General features: G+C 44.1%; 7 protein-coding genes across 7 annotated transcripts; 5 read left to right on the top strand and 2 right to left on the bottom strand.

Annotated features, from left to right (window-relative positions):
- Positions 1 to 747: 747 nt before the first annotated feature.
- AOL_s00075g181 (uncharacterized protein) lies at positions 748 to 2023 on the top strand (the record flags this gene model as incomplete). Its single annotated transcript, XM_011122492.1, has 4 exons — positions 748 to 865; positions 932 to 1687; positions 1773 to 1916; positions 1980 to 2023. The coding sequence occupies 4 exons, from the start codon at positions 748 to 750 to the stop codon at positions 2021 to 2023; spliced, it is 1062 nt and encodes a 353-aa protein (XP_011120794.1).
- A 5207-nt stretch (positions 2024 to 7230) lies between these two features.
- AOL_s00075g180 (uncharacterized protein) lies at positions 7231 to 7624 on the top strand (the record flags this gene model as incomplete). The annotated part of the gene is made up of 2 exons (XM_011122491.1): positions 7231 to 7457; positions 7612 to 7624. 2 exons carry the CDS (start codon positions 7231 to 7233, stop codon positions 7622 to 7624), a joined length of 240 nt encoding a protein of 79 aa, XP_011120793.1.
- Positions 7625 to 9703: 2079 nt separating this feature from the next.
- Positions 9704 to 12996, bottom strand: AOL_s00075g179 (uncharacterized protein; the record flags this gene model as incomplete). Its single annotated transcript, XM_011122490.1, has 8 exons — positions 9704 to 9894; positions 9956 to 10016; positions 10080 to 10655; positions 10733 to 10899; positions 10967 to 11423; positions 11483 to 11567; positions 11630 to 11780; positions 11835 to 12996. The coding sequence occupies 8 exons, from the start codon at positions 12994 to 12996 to the stop codon at positions 9704 to 9706; spliced, it is 2850 nt and encodes a 949-aa protein (XP_011120792.1).
- A 173-nt stretch (positions 12997 to 13169) lies between these two features.
- Positions 13170 to 13505, top strand: AOL_s00075g178 (uncharacterized protein; the record flags this gene model as incomplete). Its single annotated transcript, XM_011122489.1, has 1 exon — positions 13170 to 13505. One exon carries the CDS (start codon positions 13170 to 13172, stop codon positions 13503 to 13505), a length of 336 nt encoding a protein of 111 aa, XP_011120791.1.
- A 761-nt stretch (positions 13506 to 14266) lies between these two features.
- Positions 14267 to 15831, bottom strand: AOL_s00075g177 (uncharacterized protein; the record flags this gene model as incomplete). The annotated part of the gene is made up of 5 exons (XM_011122488.1): positions 14267 to 14633; positions 14713 to 14834; positions 14914 to 15118; positions 15188 to 15365; positions 15423 to 15831. The coding sequence occupies 5 exons, from the start codon at positions 15829 to 15831 to the stop codon at positions 14267 to 14269; spliced, it is 1281 nt and encodes a 426-aa protein (XP_011120790.1).
- An 892-nt stretch (positions 15832 to 16723) lies between these two features.
- Positions 16724 to 17929, top strand: AOL_s00075g176 (uncharacterized protein; the record flags this gene model as incomplete). Its single annotated transcript, XM_011122487.1, has 5 exons — positions 16724 to 16876; positions 17028 to 17183; positions 17246 to 17411; positions 17469 to 17806; positions 17867 to 17929. The coding sequence occupies 5 exons, from the start codon at positions 16724 to 16726 to the stop codon at positions 17927 to 17929; spliced, it is 876 nt and encodes a 291-aa protein (XP_011120789.1).
- A 188-nt stretch (positions 17930 to 18117) lies between these two features.
- AOL_s00075g175 (uncharacterized protein) lies at positions 18118 to 19218 on the top strand (the record flags this gene model as incomplete). Its single annotated transcript, XM_011122486.1, has 2 exons — positions 18118 to 18554; positions 18663 to 19218. 2 exons carry the CDS (start codon positions 18118 to 18120, stop codon positions 19216 to 19218), a joined length of 993 nt encoding a protein of 330 aa, XP_011120788.1.
- Between the last annotated feature and the right edge of the window lie 57 nt (positions 19219 to 19275).

Below are 19275 nucleotides of genomic sequence, written 5' to 3'. Positions count from 1 at the left end.
TTGCGTTTCCCCAATTCTGACGGACTCGAATCCGTAAGAGCTTGTTCTCAAGGTTGGTGTTTGATTTGTTCCGTCAAGCAGCGGTACAGGATAACCCTTTTACGCGAAACATGACCCACCTTGCTACCCAATCTGTGTCCTCATAGCCTATTTGTCGGAGGGCTGGGAAAGCGTCCGAACAAGGTTGCTAGCAAGACAGCCGGACACGGGCATTCCCAAAGTATCTCCAAAAAGCCTATACTTTCTTACAGCTTTTCCATCGTCATTTTGTCTCTGTCTGTCATCTCGAAAGACGGTTCCTAAAAAAGTCAAAATAACGAAGGAGGCTGTCTTCCGAATCCCCCTCCTCTTTCGATTTCGTTCATCAACTGTTCGGTCGTTTCGTATCACTTCGCTTTCGTGATATCTACGGGCAGATTTTCTGGCTTTTGTGTGTGTACACAGCCGAAGGAATCGTCGGAACTTTTTGCTGTCTTTTTCGTTCCAAGATAATGTAAAAAGCCACCCCATGCGAATTTCGATAAAATTTTTTTTGCATGTTTCGTTCATTAAAGAGCTCATTCACCCTCCGTCGTGGCTTTTTGGACAGACTTGACTCCTAGTGACAGATCATACTGACTCGGGAAATCTAGATATATCATTTGGAATCGCAACATCCTCAACGCGAGCCGTTTCCTTGACTCCGAACGACTTCCAAACTTCCGATACCCTCTGCCGCTGGCATTTTTTTAAACAAACACCTTCAAAATGGGTTGCAGCATGTCCACCGAAGAAAAGGAGGGGAAGCAGAGAAATGAGGAAATCAACGCTCAGTTGCAGAAGGATAAGATGCTTGCACGCAACGAGATCAAAATGTTGCTATTGGGTACGTTCCGGGTTTGAATCCAGCACTATCTTGAAAATATATCGCTAAACTTGGATCCGACTACAGGTGCTGGTGAATCCGGAAAGTCCACAATCTTAAAACAGATGAAGCTTATCCACGAAGGTGGATACAGCAGGGATGAAAAGGAGAGCTTCAAGGAAATCATTTTCTCCAACACCGTTCAATCGATGCGTGTTATCCTCGAAGCTATGGAAACTTTGGAGCTGCCATTGTCCGACTCTCGATCCGAATACCACGTTCAGACCATCTTTATGCAACCTGCTCAGATCGAAGGTGATTCGCTACCAGCTGAAGTTGGCAATGCTATCCGGGCTCTTTGGCAGGATCAAGGTGTCCAGGAGTGTTTCAAGCGATCGCGAGAGTACCAGCTCAATGATTCCGCTAAGTACTACTTTGACTCGGTCGAGCGAATCGCCACACCGGACTACGTTCCCTCCGATCAGGACGTCCTTAGGTCTCGTGTCAAGACCTTGGGTATTACCGAAACTACATTCGTCATTGGGGATTTGACTTACCGTATGTTCGACGTCGGTGGTCAGCGTTCCGAGCGAAAGAAGTGGATCCACTGCTTCGAGAACGTCACAACTATCCTTTTCTTGGTTGCTATCTCCGAATACGATCAGCTTCTTTTCGAAGATGAAACTGTCAACCGTATGCAGGAAGCTCTCACATTGTTCGATTCCATCTGCAACAGCAGGTGGTTCATCAAGACCTCGATCATTTTGTTTTTGAACAAGATTGATAGGTTCAGAGAAAAGCTTCCCGTCTCCCCCATGAAGAACTACTTCCCAGATTTCGAAGGTATGTGTATTACGCTTTTAAAACAAAAAAAAAGAAGCTTGTTCTTTTTAGAATTCCGCTAACTTAAAGTTTGTCTTGGTTATAGGTGGTGATGATTATGCGGCTGCATGTGATTATATCCTGAACAGATTTGTCTCCCTCAACCAGTCAGAAACAAAACAAATCTACACCCACTTTACCTGTGCTACCGATACCACACAAATCAAATTCGTCATGGCAGCAGTCAATGGTGAGTAAACTCAATTCCCATCTATCCAGACTTCGTTAATCTTAACACTAACAAACTTTGCAGATATCATCATCCAAGAGAATCTCAGAAACTGCGGTCTGATATAAACGAAGTTTCCGACCAATGACCAACAATTGCATTTCAACGAGCTTATACCACTTTGGAAGTCTCACCCCTTCGACACGACCGCCTTTTATCCTTTCTCGACCCTCACCCTGCATTGGTCGGTGGCCTCATGTAGAACGACCTCAGTATACATCGTCCGTTTCATCTGACCGGAGTCTAAATCATACGTGCGGGAATCGTGTCTTTCTTTATTTCCTCTTTCGTTTTTTGCTTGCATTTTAATCATGCCAAAAGAATCTTTCTCCTCCTTGTTCGGCAGTTTCTTTCTTTTCCTTTTGTTTTTCTCTTTGCGACGTATGTTAGCGTGGCGGTCAAAGTGGACACCGCAAATATAAGACCTTTAACTCTTAAACCTTTTCTTGGAGCTCCCCTACCCCCTCTCCTCTTGCGCGCTTTTTCCTTTACCTTCGCTCTACCTTTTCTCTTTTCTTCTCTTCTTTCATATACCTTTTTTTCTCAAATTTGTTTTATTCTAATGATCTGAGTTGAATCTGTGGTGTTTCTTTGTTACTCGTCTTTCTGTTTCTTCGCGGTCTTGCCAGTCGGGTTTCCAGCGTCGACGTATATGAAAATTTCCTTTTCCTCTTTCGCCCGCCTCTCACTTCACTCTTCCTACTGGGCCTGGGGAACCAGCAGCCATTACAAGAAATAGTTGTGAAATGTAAAACCTTTACGCTCTATGAATGCGAAAATCGGAAGCTTTCTTCCAGAAGAATAGCCACACCGTCGAACCTACTCTGAGATGTCTCACTTCCTCAGAAATGAAGAATTGTCACTCTTCTTTTATTTGTGTCTTCTTTTCTTCTTTTATCTTTTTTTTTTATTATCTCTCTGCCACCAATGCTATGCTCTTTTTTTTTATACTAATCGACCCTCCCTTGCACCTTTTCTTTACCCTGGTGTGTGTTCATGTATTATAGTTTACTTTTCATTCCGAATACAAGTAATTACTAAAGCTATACGTATTAAATCGTCCGTAGATAATTGCATGCGCAATGGATAACTTGTTTCTTCCCTATTATAAAACTCCACGATGTTATTTGCGAAAGAGCTTCTAGTAATTTTGCTATCCGATCTTCCAAGGAGCGGCCGGACGGAACTTCACATTCTTCCCGAAAAAAAATCACGATAACCAGCACCCAGCCGAGGGATCGATCTAGGGCCGATTATCGACTCATCATCCGATTTTTTTTATCTGGGGTCAGGCTTGGGACTTTCTCTTTCAGTAGAACACCCGGGCCGATACGAAAAAAATGAAAAAAATAAAATATAAAAAAAGATAAAAAAGGTCAGGATAAGTTTGCAAGTTAGCGGAACAGCCGCCATCTCTTCCCGTAAATCACACAAGACCCTGAAGATCGAAGTGAAAGGGTCGATCACATAACCCCCCAGTTTGGGAGGAAGAAGAAGAAGAAGAACATTACACACATCTACGGAGCTCCCTTGGGATCCCTCACTGTTTAAGCGATAAGTTTCATCGAAAACGGATGGATATTCTGGAAACCATTTATCACCAATCGTTTCGACCTTGTGTGGTGGTGGTGGTATACTTGCATTCCCCGGTTATGTTGACAAAAAAAAAAAGTTATATTGGGGTGTGTGGTGATATAAAGTAACAGGAACCCACTATCGGGTTTATCTTGACCCACTGAGCTGCAGCAAGGGTTATTCCGGGATTTTCTTGCGAGATTTTACATCCAGAAAACCTAAGAGGTTTTTGGTCCCTTCGTCGCGCTTGTTTTGAGAGAGATGTGGGTCGTGATGGGTTCGTATGTAAGAAATGGTTTCTGGAACCAAGCTATTTTGGATCCAAAGAAAATTTCCCAAATTTCGAAATTATTCTTTTGATTCCGTTCCTTTCCCAGGGTCCACTTTTGCGGCTGGCGTTGGGTGAGGCGTTTCTGTTTTTCATTCATGTGAAATTTGGTGATAGTATCTTTATTACCGTGAAGGAGACACAAAAGTGGTCTGTAGTTAAAGCCACCTTATAATTTCGTTCCTGACGGGCAATCCCTCACCAATTGAACCTTCAAAATAGCCGTTATATAAAAAGAAAGGGGAAAAACAAAAAGATGACATCTTTACTTCCCACCATGGCCTGTTTTTTTTCGGTTTTCTTTCTCCCCTTCGGCAGGACCCGAGAGGGCGTTTTTGAAGGAACCAGGTTCGAGGTCGTTTCATGATATTCATCTGAACCCTCCGACCCTCCGACCCTCCCTTTCCTTTGTTCGTTCATTCATTCATTCACCCGTTCTTGCGTGTTCACCGGCCCTTCCCCCTGGGGGATGGAAAAATAAAATAAAAATTATGTGAATTTTTCCAGAACGATTTTTCGGGCCCTGCAGCTACTTACATACTTTTTAGCTTTGATGTTTACTAGGATGTGTGGGCGGGCGTCCTTTTTTTCCGGTTCGTGCATGAAACATAAGAGGCGTTTCTTTACAGTTGGGGAAGATTAATGGGGCCATGGGGGGGGGGGACAAAAGCGAGGAGAAGGAGAAAGAGAGAAAAAAGAGAGAGGTGATGATGTGTGCACTGGCTGGCACTGCAACCAAAAACGAGAAATCATGTTGATGCTTGTGCAGAATCACCACCGCCAGCTTTGTTGGCAATCATGTAGATATACTTGTGTCTGTGGAATTGGCTCGGGTTTTGGATTATTATTTGTCAATTCGATTAGACAGAAATCAGATCCTACGCTAGTCTTGCTTCCATCCATCCATCCATCCATTGTATTCATTCCTTCGATATCATACTTTACTTACTACGTACGTACGTATGTACTATGTATGTATGTATGTATGTTACTTACTTACATACATCTTACTAACTATCCGTTTACGTTTCCTGCATACGAATTCGAATCCTCGCGTTCTACTTACTTACTTAGTCTACTTATTTATGTATCAAACACCAAAAGGGTCCCTAATTAACTAACTACTTGTACCTAACCTAGTCTCGGAGTCTAATGGGTTTCGGTCCAACTAGTGAGAACAGCAAGCTATCTCGAAGATATCCGCTAGTATTGCGACATCGCCAGAGCCTTGGAGCTATTCCGCTCGTGGGCTCAGAGGGCTCGAGCTCGAGCAATCGGATCCCACCGCCTACTTGCGGCCTACCCGTCGAACTTCCCTAATCACTCGTCTACAGGGCATGCATTGTCGAGGCTCGTATCCTGCAGTAGCAGCAGCAGCAAGCAAGCAGCAGCAAGCAGCAAGCAGGCGGGCAAGGGTAAGGGTAAGGTCAAGCTCGATGGAGTACGGAGCTTTCATACCTGGCAGAAGAATTCAAGCCACGGCTGGGCGTGTTAGCGGGGTGGGGGAACTCCATAAACTTCAACCAAAACTAGCTGTCGGTTGAAAAGATCCATGCATACATATGGGGCATGCTGCATAGCCTGACTCTGACATGCGTATTCTCGAAATTGCAGATACTCTCGGTGCAGCTACATAGCTAGCTATCGCCAAAAACAGCATCCCCGACCTGCTACTTGCTTCGATACCCTTGGCCTTGAAACTTCGTCCTCGTCGTTGTCGCCGTCGCCGTGATTCCCTCAGAAGTAGTAAGTATTCAATTCGATCTTCCAACCAACGGGGTCCTTGTTTCCTGCCTCAAAGCTCTTAGGGCCGCCTCCGAGCATGCCGGGGTGTCTACATTACACCTCTGCTGTTTTGCTGCTTTCTGCCAGTTGGCTGGCTCCATGTTCCTTGTTCATACACACATGCCAATCTACGGAAAAATTGGAGAGCTCGAACGAAGCGGACGGGATTAAGAAAGAAGACTATTAATTACTGCTGAATGCCACATCGTCTCAGAACATCCCATCCACCGAGTCCATTACTATGTATACTTCTTTCCCCCCCTCCCATTGAATTTCGCATTATATTATTAGCTTCCGTAAGCTTTCTTCTTCCTCTGTTCCTTTCTTCTTTCAGGTTTGATCCGTCTTTTCTGAATTGGTGTCAGATTTCACCTTTTGCCAAATAACGGGTAAGTGGGGATCAATTCAACAGCGTTCCTTTTTTTATTATTTCGTTTTCATTTTTCTTGATTGCATTGCGTATAGCCCGTTCTTTCCCAGGTACCAGACTTCCTTTGCAATTGTGTATATATATTCCAAGGCGGGTCCCGGTGGGCTTTCTGTTTGGCCTTCCCTGATATCTTGTTCCCTCTTTTTTTCTTTTCCTCTTCCACTTTCCCTTATCATCATCGTATCCGTCGACGATATAATTATATAATACAAGGCTGGCGTCGTTACATTCGCCTTTCGACTCTGTTCTGCCTTCTGATTCGATTCCGTTAATTTTCATATGCACTGACTGGTTTAGTTAGTGCCGCTTCTTTCCCTTAAGCTTAGTTAGCTTAAAAAAAAAAAAAAGCCGCTCCCCCCACTGGCTTCTGGATTCTGTTCTTTGCCCGCCGTATCAGACAGCCCAGACTGCACTCCACCGCGCTATCAAGACACACACACACACACACACAAGAAAAGACTCTCCTTCCTTCCGACAGCTAGCCCTTCCCTCCTGCCATTTGATAATTATATTTATCTCGGGTGCCCCCAAAAAGAACCAACAAGAGGAAAAAGCGAGAGAGAGAGAGAGAGTCGTCTGTTTTAAATAGAGAGAGAGAGACAAGAGATAGAAGAGAGAAAACAGAAGGAGATTCGAACCAAGCCAGGCTGCCAATCAGATATTTTACCGAGGAACAACCGCACTGTTCTGCACTGCACCGCATTGCACTGCTCTCCCATCTTCCCGAGAAACTTTAAAGCCCCGTTCCCAAAAGGCACCTTCCCACGGCCCGGCATCTCCATCATCTCTATCAAACCCTCTCACCTGCGACTCTCGTTTCTTTCTTTTTTTATTTTATTTTATTTTTTTTAAAAAAAAATATCTGTTGTCACTTTCCTTCTCACTTGTCTCAATTCTTTGTCGCCGGGTTTTTTCTCTTCTATTTTATTTTCTCTATTCAGAGAAAGATTTCTAGAGGATCTTCGTAGGGACTTAATTTCCTGACACGAGAAGCAGAAGCAGAGGAACACCCCTCAGTATACACCCATCCCTACGTTATCAACTCAACCGACGACCTCCAACTTCCACTCTCACCACCACCACTACCACCACCAAAATCAACCACACTACAGAGGAGAAGGGAGAAAGAAAGAAAAAAAATCTACACAACCGACACAATGTCTTCGCATCTATCACCATTCGGTGGTAAAAACCCTGACGACCTCCTCGCCCCATCCCCAACTCCGACCCACACCGCCGATCACCATGCAGCAACCGCCGCTAGAGATCCGACCAAGAAGCACGAGCCAAGTTCTTCGTATCTGAAAGATCTAAATCTAGTTGCTGAAGCTGCAAGACGGGCACAGAATGCTCTGCTAGCTAGGGATTTTGAGAATTGTTCTATGTAAGTTGTCTATTTTGTTCGTCTAGGATACAAAAAAGAAGAAGAAGAGGGAGAGCGAAGGGGATGCATTGGATCTAGAATCCAAAGGGGGAAAAAAAGGAAAAAAAACTAGGAAGAGAAAAAAAAAGTTACTAACATAGCTATTTTGAAACAGAGACAAGCGGTAGACGATGTGAACGACGGATTCTCCCCAAAAAAAGATAAGAGATGAAAAGGGTGTTTTTGAAGAAAAAAAAATCTGTTGAGAAAGGGAAAACATATCAACTTCCGCAGAAGAACGGCATTGCATCGGTTCTCGATTCCTGATACCTCGGTTTATCAATGCATCCTGAACTCGCATCAAAACGCAAAGCCGTTCACACCCGGTACCGAGAGGATTTCAATTTAAAAAACCAATAAAAGATTTAAAAAAAAAATCTATAGAATAAAAATTCACAAGATACACTATTACTACGCTACTACCACTACTACTGCCGCCCACGATACCCCAGACTTTTTTCTTCTCCGCCTTTTTTTTTCTTTTTCTTATTCTTTTTCGGCTCTCGATGGTCCTGGAGCTCTCCTCCTCTACCACCTCCTTCCTCCCTTGGCCTTTTCCCCGCAAAATTCCGAATGGGGGATCTTCATGACCCCCATACCGCTGCTGTACCAGATTCGACGCAGCTTAATAATCGATAAAAACAACCCTCTCCTCAACCTTTTCGATAACTCTCCGCTATATCCCGTTTTTTCTTTTTCTTTTCTATATGCAACGGTTTTGGAGGAAGGAAGGAAGGAAGGAAGGGGTCCTTCCACCTTTTTCGTTTGAAGAGGGGACGGGTAATCCTTTCCTTCCTCTATTCAAGGAAGAAATCAAAAATCTATTACTTCTCCTAGATGGGAAATACATTGGAGGGTGAAATGGGACTTACTTTTCTCCTTTCTATTATTTTCTAACCAAGACATTTTTTTCCTTCTATTTTTCTAACGATTCGTCCATGTTTTGGTGTTCTCTGTTTTTTTTTTGTTTCAACCTTTGTTTGTTCGTTAATGTCATGATATCAGATAGACCGCTCCTCTCTCGTCGAAACTCCTTTTTCAGCCTTGCCATTTTTTTATATTATTTTTTTACTATTGTAATCCGTTGTTTGTTTTTTTCAGCTTCACTGGTCTCTGGAGTTTTATCGTCTGCACCTTTGCTTCTGCTAGCTTCTGCTTTTTGCCTCTCTTCTAAATTTCCCTCTTAGATAGCAGGGACAATAAACATCTTTTTTTTTTTCGTTTTCGGTTTTCTATATTCCAGAATCCTTTAATCTTTGTTATTCTTCTCACTTCTCACTTCTTCTACAACTACTACTCCTATTATGTCGCGGATAGAAATGGGATCCGATTCGTCTTTTTTTATCTGTTAATTATATGATTCAAGTTTACTAGAATGGGGATAATGGTAATGGTCGAAACGAAATATATATCGATATATTATCATAACTATTTTTCTTTCTTAGAATATAAATTATAAACCCGAGTTTATATTTAAAGCCTCTAATCTGCCTTTGTGGTTCCAGCTGGTTTTTCAAGGTACTATATAATTACTTGATTATCTAGTAGAACTAGATTTGGTCTTGAAATTCGATATATATCGTATGTATGTACAACTTCGATATTGATGTACAAGTACTTAAAGTATTTATATGCTTGGCTGAGTCATCGGTCTAGTCTTCGAAGAGCCTCCTTGCATCTTACTTGGGCTAGCTTCTAGGTAGCTCGCGCGATAATAACACACGGTCAACACGATTTATGCTTATACCTCTTTAAATTTACGGATGCTATAGTTTTTTGAAAAAGAAAAAAATCCCTGGTAATTTGTATTTCCCGTTAATAGTAGTATCCATCGATATCCATAGAAAGAAAAGGGAAGAAGAAAAAAAGCACATGATGTATGTGGGTCGTCGATGGGACCGAGCTGGTCTTTCGTACGTTTATGATTGAAGGGGTTTTAGGAATCCCAATTCATCATAACCCAATACTGTGCGAGAGCAATGATATGATGGTCCCGAGTATACAGGATCTTTCAGAAGAAACAGGAATAAGGAAAAAAAAGAAACCCAACTGAAAAGTGCTCCCATTAGCTAAAAGTAAAGTGTAAAATAGAAAGAAGGGGGGGGGTAAAAGGCTAGAATAAAGGGTAGGTAGCAAAGGGTTAGTAGAATAGGAGCCCCCCAAAAAAAAAACCCCAAAAAAACAATAGCGGTATGTGGAGCTGGAATTTATATATAGAACATTGTGTGGCTAAGGTCTCGGTGGACTCCATTGCCCCACAGTCGTGAAGCCCTGTCGAATACTTCTTTAGGAGTCTCTTTGGAGCCGTGGGCCGATTCGGTCATTGCATCAGAGGTTGTGTCCATAATAGACTGTAAGTAGATACGGCCTCGATCACAAGCTAGATCTGCCATTTTTGCTAAAAGAAAGTTAGTACAACCTTCCCTTAGAGGCTGGTGTTTTCGATTTGGCAGACTCACCTGGTGGGCAGACGGAAACAGACTTCGTAGCCCGGCAAAACAGGTGCGATAGATTCATTGTCTAAAATTTCAAGAAGGTAAGTTTAAAAGCTGAAAGAGGAATTTGTACTAGAAATGAACTCACCATCCTTTGAAGATCGTCAGCGGAGAAATTGTTCTCGCAGCGGAGCACAAAATAGTGCGCAGGTCGAGCGGTTCCCTGTAGCGCTTTGTGGGCCTGCAAGAAGAAGTCGAAGTTATATACGTCCGTAACACCACGGTCAACCACTGTGCCTGGCAGACAATTCTTTCTGTCGTCTGCAGAATTGTCTTCGGTGGGGTAGAAACGGGTATGGTGTCGTTTCCCCACGACAACCAAGGTGATGGATGGCCTATATTGCGGTTCAAATTCCGCACATGCATCAAGAATCTTCGGAAGCTCTTGGGACAAAACATGGTAGTATTGGCCCTCGGAGACACCATCTCTATAGATGATAATGGTCTTTGGTACGGACCCGACATTCCTTTTGAACAAAGACAGCCGCTCGGCGAACATCTCCTTCAGCTCACCGATCATTTCGTTTTTCTCCTGGATTCTTAACGATCCAGGGTAGTTCATGAAACTGCTGTCACAACTCGCAACGACGGCCGCCATCGAAGGTGCACCTTGGGCACTTGAAGGAGATGGGTGCGTGACGTCCATCCCGACAAGCATTGCCGGCTGGGGGAAGTTTCACATTAGCGTCCGCTCTAACGACCAGGTTCTTTCTAGGCACTTATTCATTTAGTTCTGCTTACCAGTTCACCGTTCCAGAGCCACTTCAAAGCATCCCTTGGGAGCACATGGTTGGTACCTCCTAAACGGGTGTTGACCTTTAACAATACGTTTGCCCAATACTGTTTATTTCCCTGACGGTCGATGCCTCTAGATGCTTTGCTAAACAAAACAACCACCGTGGGGATACCTAGTAAGTAAGAATCAAAATCAAGTCAGAAATCATTTCTTTATCTCGTATGGATGCTAATACTTACCAGCTTTTAAGTCCCCTAGATACTTTACGCGCTGAAACAGGTCTTTGATTTCATCGGGGAGGATCACTAGCATCAAATTTGGTTTAGTAACCGAGTACCTCCTAAAAAGAGGTTCGATATCGGTGCCAGATCCGTTGACATCAACCCTCTCCTCCCGGCAAGCCAGAGCATCAGATTTGCTGTGGTCGATTCCAACGTCCTCGCACGTTTCTCGAAACTGCGAGATCAACCGAGCAATGTTCTCGGGTGTGTAGGCTCTATCCCGAGTGCGAGTGAAGGAAACAACGAGAAGACGCTTCAGTTCACACCCCTTGTAGAACCTTTGAGCTCTTAGGTTCCATTGTCCCTTCCCCATCTCGACCTCCGTGGTTCTCTTGGAGTATTGAATCATTGGGGTCGGAAGGATGCGAGCAGGAACAACAACCATGTTCTCGTTGATTTTCACGCCAAACTTGTACTATCGACGAGGTTAGTCAAATCCACCTTTCTAAAATTAGCTACTACTAAAGAACCTACAGGGATTGAAGCTGTATCATTATTTAACCCCAGAGTCTTCAAGCCAGTCTCTGTAATGATTTTCGCATTCGAACTCGGATCACGACTATGGAGCATAACAAAGGCGTTAGATTTTGACGACCAGGAATTCCTCGAAACAGTACCTACCAAGCAAATCGAATCATGTTCGAGGTCTGATTTTCAGATATCCTACCACGATAAAGTTGGCCTGGCGTGATGGTGCACAGCTCCATGGGGATCATGGCGTTTCCTGATTGGAATATCTGGAGTTTTGGGTATCGAAGACCGACATTATACTCTAACACGACTGTTAGCTTACAATCAAGATTTGGGGGCTTAGGTTAGTACTCACTCTTTTTGAAATATTGATGGACGCTGATTTGACCATACTCGTTGGATGAAAAGGTAGCCTCGTCCGCGTTCTGATGAGATACTTGTCCAATGACCCAAGGTTTGGAACCCAAGTGACGAAGGGTCACTCTGACACGACGAAGGAAGCTAGAAAGTCGTTTCCTTTCCATGTCACGAAGAGGCTGATTCGTGATGTTTCGGCCGCAAAAGAGTCCGATGGCATCGGTCATGGGCATATCCTTATAGAAAGGAGAGGCTATAACATTGATGTTGCATAAGACCCTTCCAAAGCTAGGACGAACACTTTTGTAGAACCCTTGGATAGCTTCAAGCCCACCTCCGAGGTCTGCAGCAATACCACCATTGGAGGGCAACTGGAAGAACTTGTTCCTTCCAGCGCCGGCTGTACGAGCATTCATCTCAGGGCCCCGGTTAAGAACGATGTTGAGGATTTGTATGAGATCCTTAGAGATATCATCGTCCTCCTCATGTCCCGGATCTCGGTGCCTGCTTTGGCCCATAATGTACTTTTCAGTAAGATCTGATGCCGAGAGCGACCCCTGAGCTCGGATCTGAACACCAAACTCCTTGGACTTTGGATGCGGACCAGGAGGAACATCATCTTTCCACCATAGTTTGACTAGGAATTTCTTGCCCTCACCAAGGCCGAGCTTTTCCAAGGGTAGCTCTTGAGCTGCGAAGCAGAGATTTCCACCGTCAGTGACAACCTCACTGCTGAACTCACGAAGACCCTCCTCGATGAAGAGGTCGATAATGCGGCGCCTTGTTGAGCGCTTTTCCTCATCTGGTGTGAGCTTTATTTGGTATCGGTAATACCTTTGTCCAGTTTTGAACATCAAAGGGAAATAGTTCGCACGGACGAAGGTTTTTTCACCGGCGGTACCAAAGCCACGACGGGGTGGAAAATTGGACTGGTGCATGGAAGCCGGGAATGCTTTCGCTTGTGTAAGTATATCCCCTTCGACCTTTGTCGCACAAGGGTCCGGTTGGGTTGGAGCTCCAGTTGGCCTGAAGATTTGGAAGCCGCCTTGGTCACCATCGCCTCGGCCACCACCTCCTCGACCACCACCTCCTCGGCCACCACCTCCTCGGCCGCCGCCACCTCGGCCACCACCGCCTTGGTAGCCGCCGCGGGATGACATTTTTACGGATTGTTGGAGTGGTGGACAACTGGTTTCAACGCCTGGAATTTGAGTCAGAAAAGGCCCTAAATGATCGAGAATGAAGGGACGCTCCGGGGCGGTGGGGTATATTGGGGTTGTGGGTTTGGAGCAATGGAAATTTGGAGAAGAGGAGAGAAGGGGAGGTCAACGGTATGCACCTTGATGCAACTTCCGAGAAAGAGAGCACAGGGGTCAACTGGGTTAGAGTGAAGAAGGAAGGATACTGTGAAGTCATCCCAGGAAGAGGGCACGATGTGGCATTGAGGGAGCAAATTATCCAACTCCTCTGGAGCCGGAGCTGGAGCTGGGACTACAAGAATAGCAAAAAGGACACTCACTTAAAAGGGATACCGGAAGGAAGTGCCGGTATGCAGAAAGCAGATGGGAAGGGAAGAAGAAAGAGGTACAAGGAGACACAACGAAAACCGACAAAGGAAGATAAGAAATTAAGAAACGGTCTCAATAAAGTGAAGAAACTTGGAGGATGAGATAAAAGGAAGATGGAGAGGGGAAGGAGAAGAATGAAAGGAAGCTGAGGAGGGGGGGTTAATTTATAGGCGTGTTTACGGGTCAGGGAAAACATTGGAATAAAAACGACATCATTTGGACGCCCGAAGAACGGTTGAGGGCAGTGCCCTGTGTCTACGGCTGCGTAACTATTCTGATGGACAGAGATTAACGCTTTGCGTGAGAATTTCCCGGGACATCCTACACAGTGCAGCTCTGGTGTGCAATTAACGGTAGTGTCTGGGGAGGGCAATGCAATGGGGCTCCGCTATGGGGACTAGTGGTGGAGTGCGCTAGCTTTGGAATACATCAAACCCACGTCCCAAAGCTATGGGAATCTCGACAATCGGCATGGAGACATCAGCTCTTTTTCTCATATCGTTATATTCACCAGACTGGATATTATTTCTTCTAAGATCTAATCTGCGTTGGAACGGAAAATACAACAGCGGGTGGATATGCGTGCGCATGTGCATGGCTAAGTACCTATCGCCAGATGGGTATCATTACATTGATGATAGCAGTAGGGCCCAATACTCTACCATTAGCGGGAATTAAACGGGCAAGTCGGCTCTTGAATATCACTCGTTGGTCTCTATATTCTTAATAATCCAATCCTTGTCTATTAACTAGCAGAAGTCTATCGTTTATAGAAGCAAAGTTAAACGTTTCTGAAACATTGTCACATATATTCCCAAACTCCGTGTTTATAACGTTTACGACATATCCATGCGGAAAACTTTCACTCCTTCATTTTTCGTCGTTCCCTTTCCATACCAAATTTGACAGCCTCCAAGACATTCTTGACGGTCTTCTTCGGCTTATACCTAGGCTCGGTTCCCGGTTCATATACTCCCGTTTCTACCAGGATACTATACCAATCGGATTCGGAGTGCTCATCGTACTCATTCGACCCTCTGATATCAGATTCCGGCGTATCTCCGACGAAATATACGGTTCTGGGCGGTGTGGGATCGTTAAACAAGTCGTTACGCCATTGCTGTAATACTCTTGTGGCATAATCAAAAGTGGCCTTGCTCGGTTTGCCGTATGTTGTGACATCAATAGTTTTCCCTGTTGAAGCTTTGTATAGGGCTTCAATCATGATTCTATATAAAGACCGAGGCTATTAGCTTCTATAGTACAGAGGAGCTAGGTACTATTAAATACTCGGAAAACTTTACGAACCTTAGTGCACCCATTCCATATCTTGTGAGATCGTATGCAGTTGACCAAACCACGTCGTTATGGGCGAAGAATATTGGCGGACCTTCTGTATGGGATTCGGAAACTGTTCCCATTCTTCCATCCTGCATCCCGAAAGGAATTGAGTTAGCATTTATATTTTCTGGTGGTTTAAGCCGATATAGATGGAAAGTTTCACCCTACCTTTGACATGAGTAATTCTAGTATGATCTGGGCATCAGAAGCCCAATCCCTACTATCTGCAAACACAAAAATCGCCTCAATATTGACATTTGTGAAATCTCTCTCCTTGGAATTTGCATATTCCTCCTCTGTTAATTTTCTAAACGGACACACCGAAGGTTTCCATTTAATGAGGTCACCGGGAGTAACAACGTCTCTGAAACCACTAATCAAGTAGGAACGTTAGCCGCTATTCTCCAACGAGCTATCAAGGGAAAATCATATTGTTTCTTACTAGTTCTCGGCAACATGTCTACACTTCTCACCCTCCCCTCCAACGACAAGAACAGTATGGTATTGTGTAGCCATCTCACTCATAGGTGTATGGCCACAGATAAACTGTTCCGGGGAGACGGCAACATCCAGCTGTCTGCTCAGATCAAGACATCTTTCCGCCTCAGTTTTCCCACCACCTATAAGAACAATTAGCATTATTTAGAGTAAAAACGATGTTTAAAGGCCAACCCTACCGTTTGTTAGAAAGATATAAGGAACTTTAACTCCCTCCTCATTATCTCCATTAAGTATCCTTAATGCTTCCTTCGCCTCAGGAATCACGTTCCCACCTCGCAAGAACACTCCATCCAAATCAAATCCGAAGACATAATCAGGGACAACATTCGACAATTGCGAGTCTTCACTAACGTCGTCGTCAAACTCAACAGCTGGCTCTTGAGGATCTGGATGTTCAAGATGATCCCTGGCTAATGCGATTGTTTCTGCGATGGTTGTGGACGTAGGAGAGTCTGCTGATGGTGAATCTGGGATGATTACTGTGGGTCCGTGTGATAGATCTTTCTTTGTAGCGTCGACAATGGAAAGACGACGGGCATGATGGGCATTTGAGCCGTTGGTTGAGATATGTATAGGGGCTGGCATCATGTAATATAATATTAGAATAAACTATTTATTTTATTATATTGGTCAAGAGGTAAAGATATAAAACGGGGTATATCGAATCTACTCGAGTAAGAATACCAGACATAATATTATTGACAGGATCAGTTAGAATATATAATCATTGACAGCGTTAGATATAGAACCAATCAGCAAATCTTTTCCATAAAACTCTGCACTCGAATCTACATCCCTGAATCTCGCCATTGACATGTGAATCACATTATTGAAGATTCTCGGAACGCTTATATGCACTCTCTGAAGATCAGTCCAGGTACGGAATCGAAAAATCCTGACATAGGTAGTATGCCCGAACCTTTTAAGATTTTTTTTATAATTATTGTATTGGGATATACAACTTTGAGCGGCTTATGAAACCAAAAACCACCTCCCTACTATCTATCAAACCGATGACGTCTAGTGGGCCGTCTAATGTATGTGACGAAAACAGTTCGGATCCGATATCTCTACCCGGTATACCCTATTGAAGATAATGAAGCTTCAAAGACTAGGGTCCACATGAGAAGCAAGGGCCCTAGCTAAGATAATGCGGCAATGACATCACTAACCACTACTAGTGCGGCCTCATATTTGAAACATAACCAGCCATCAAGACAATTCCAGGCACGCTTGAAGATTTTTAACATGGATTGGAACACCTCCATCTTTAGCTGTTTTTTAACTCGTTGGGAAGCCCCCCAAAAAAACCCGCCCAAATTCTGCGTTGTCGCTGATGTTTCGGCCAGATCACCACCCACAGCTTATTATCTTCCCAGGATCTTGCTATAACTAAACCATTTCCTTCAAACTTACCCACCCATCGAAGAAAGATGGACCGATAGAAAAAGGAAAAGAAAAAGAAAAACAAGAAAAGATGAGGCTACAACAGAGCTCCTCTCATCCTCCGAATCAGACCTATATCAGCCTTACAAGGTTACTCTCCCGTCTCGAGGAGAAATTTCCCGCAGATGTCTACCATGTTCCGACGTCCAGGCCATCGGCGTTTGAGATGGCCAAGGTTAAAGCTGTACGTCATCTCTTCCTAACTAGCAACTAAAGAAACTTAAAACCTCAAAAACACCTCTCTCGAGGAAGAAGAACATTTATAAAAAAGAAAAGTAAATTTCATAAGAAAAAATTGCTAACTTGCATGGATATTGTGACTATGAAACTTTTAGAATTTAGAATATGCGCACACTCTTCTGCAACAGTTGGAAAATGAAGCCGTGGGACTTAAGAACCTAAGTCAGAGACAAATTGCACTATCAGACTTACAACCTCAGAGGATTAGTGTGAAACGGCTACAGGATGTCATAAACTCTCTAGAACTTCTTGTATGTCTGCGAACATATCCTTGCATGAGTGGGAGCGCAACATGTTGACAATCCACTGATAGGAAGATACAACGGTTATACGTGTCATAGAAGAACCATCAGCTGCTGATGAAGAGGAGGAAAGGACATCGGAGGCCCCAGCTCAGGCAGCTGCGCCTCCGAAACCGACTGTTGTAACCCAGTCAAGTGTAGCACCTCCGGTTCCAACAGCTACCGCTGCACCTTCTAGTATGGCTATCTCCAAGTTCAGAAAAAAGTATCATGACTAATCCATACTCTTTAAAGACGAACCAGCATCAGTTCTACGCAACCGTTTGGGCAAATACTCCGAAAAAGATGAAAAGGCAGAACTAAGTTCTGAAGAACAACTATCTCAGGACCGTCATGAACAAGATGACCTCTCAGAGAGTCTCCTCAAGATGGCAGAGCAACTAAAGGCAAACTCCAGACGCTTTGCAGACGAGTTAGAAGGAGAGAAAGATATCCTTCGCACTGCGGCGGACGGCCTAGATAAGAATACCACTGGACTCCAAGGAGCTGGACTCCGAATGTTGAAGTTGAAACAAGGACAGGACGTTACGTGGTGGTATCAATTGAAAGTATTTGCAGCATTGCTTGGATTGGTAAGTCTTCAAATTACTCCCATAAGCTCTAAACCTCAGATAACTGACATTTAAGTGTAGGCGTTGACGGCAATTATCATATTCTGGTTGCCAAAGTTGAGATGGGGATCTTTCACGTTGTAGATATATTTTTAGTTACTCATGGGAGAAGGGCCGATTTTCGCCAGATACTACCTCGCGGATCGATCATCATATCCCATATTTCGAATTAAATCCACTTTTATTAATCCGATATATATCTAACAAGAACTTCCAATGTATCTCAACAACCACATGAAGAGTATACCGCTTGATATTCATCTAACTTCGTAATGGATATTTCAGAATTCATCCCTAGCGCGGCATCATATCAAGCACAGGCAGCACACCTAATCAGCAAGTTCTTCGAAACCAACGAACTCACTACTCAACAAGAATGCGACGAACATGCATCCAGCATAGCCGACCAAGTCGTCAGCCCTACGACGCTCCAAGGGCAAAAGAGTTACACCGTCGTAGCAGCAGATGAGTCAATGGTGATCCAATTCCGCCCACCGGATTGTCCTCTAGAAGTCCCTGATATGGATATGGGTCGAATGACATACGGTCGAAGATTTGTGCCTGCATGTGTATTCCGCGAATCATGGCGTGGGTTGTTCGTATATGTGATGGACGCAATCCAAGGTGAAGCCTTTGCAATAGTCAGGCAGGATTTGTATACCAAGGAGAATAAGCATATTTTATCCTCCACTATGTCTGATTATTTTGCGTCAGTCTCAGTCTCCCTCCCTCCCCCTAGAGAAAAGCTCATGAGATATGAGTGGTCTCCATACTGATCTTCCTTTTTTTCTTCTCTTTTTATTGTTTGAAATATTAGTTTCTTCGCCGTATCCTGGACAAACCGACCTGCAACTCCTCCAGACGTCGACATCAGGCAAATCTACCAAGAATACGACTCCCGTCTCTCAGCACTCAGTGATACTGTGCCGCCGAAATTCTACTCAAAGCTTAACACCGCACGAAACCAGCTCTGGAGAATCTTTGACCCATCCCACCCCATTGTCTTTAACCACGGTAACCTCACAGACACTAACGTACACGTGGACAAGACAACCGGCCGCATAACCGGTGTTATAGATTGGTCTGGATCCCGCCTAGGTCCCTTTGGAACATCACTTTACGGAGTAGATATAGCGTTGGGGATCCAATCCATGAACGAATGGCATTGGCATCCGAACCATGTTGAACTTCGAAAACAGTTCTGGGAGACTTTGTCGAATATTGTAGGACCTTTGGGTGATGATCAGATATCGACGATGAAGATTGCTAGGTCGGTGGGGCTTTTTCTGACGTTTGGGTATTGTAATGGTGTTCCGGTTGAAGATGATGATTCGAGATTAGTATACCTTGATGCATTTTTGGGTGTAGAGTAGCATGGAATGAAGCTTTAATGTTCTTTTATCATCGCGTCGAAGTCGGAAGGTGTATGT

This window comes from Orbilia oligospora, assembly GCF_000225545.1.
Source record: "Orbilia oligospora ATCC 24927 unplaced genomic scaffold scaffold00075, whole genome shotgun sequence".
Classification (NCBI taxonomy): domain Eukaryota; kingdom Fungi; phylum Ascomycota; class Orbiliomycetes; order Orbiliales; family Orbiliaceae; genus Orbilia; species Orbilia oligospora.
The sequence above is the reverse complement of the archived record's forward strand: the minus strand, read 5'-3'. Positions and strand labels throughout refer to the sequence as shown.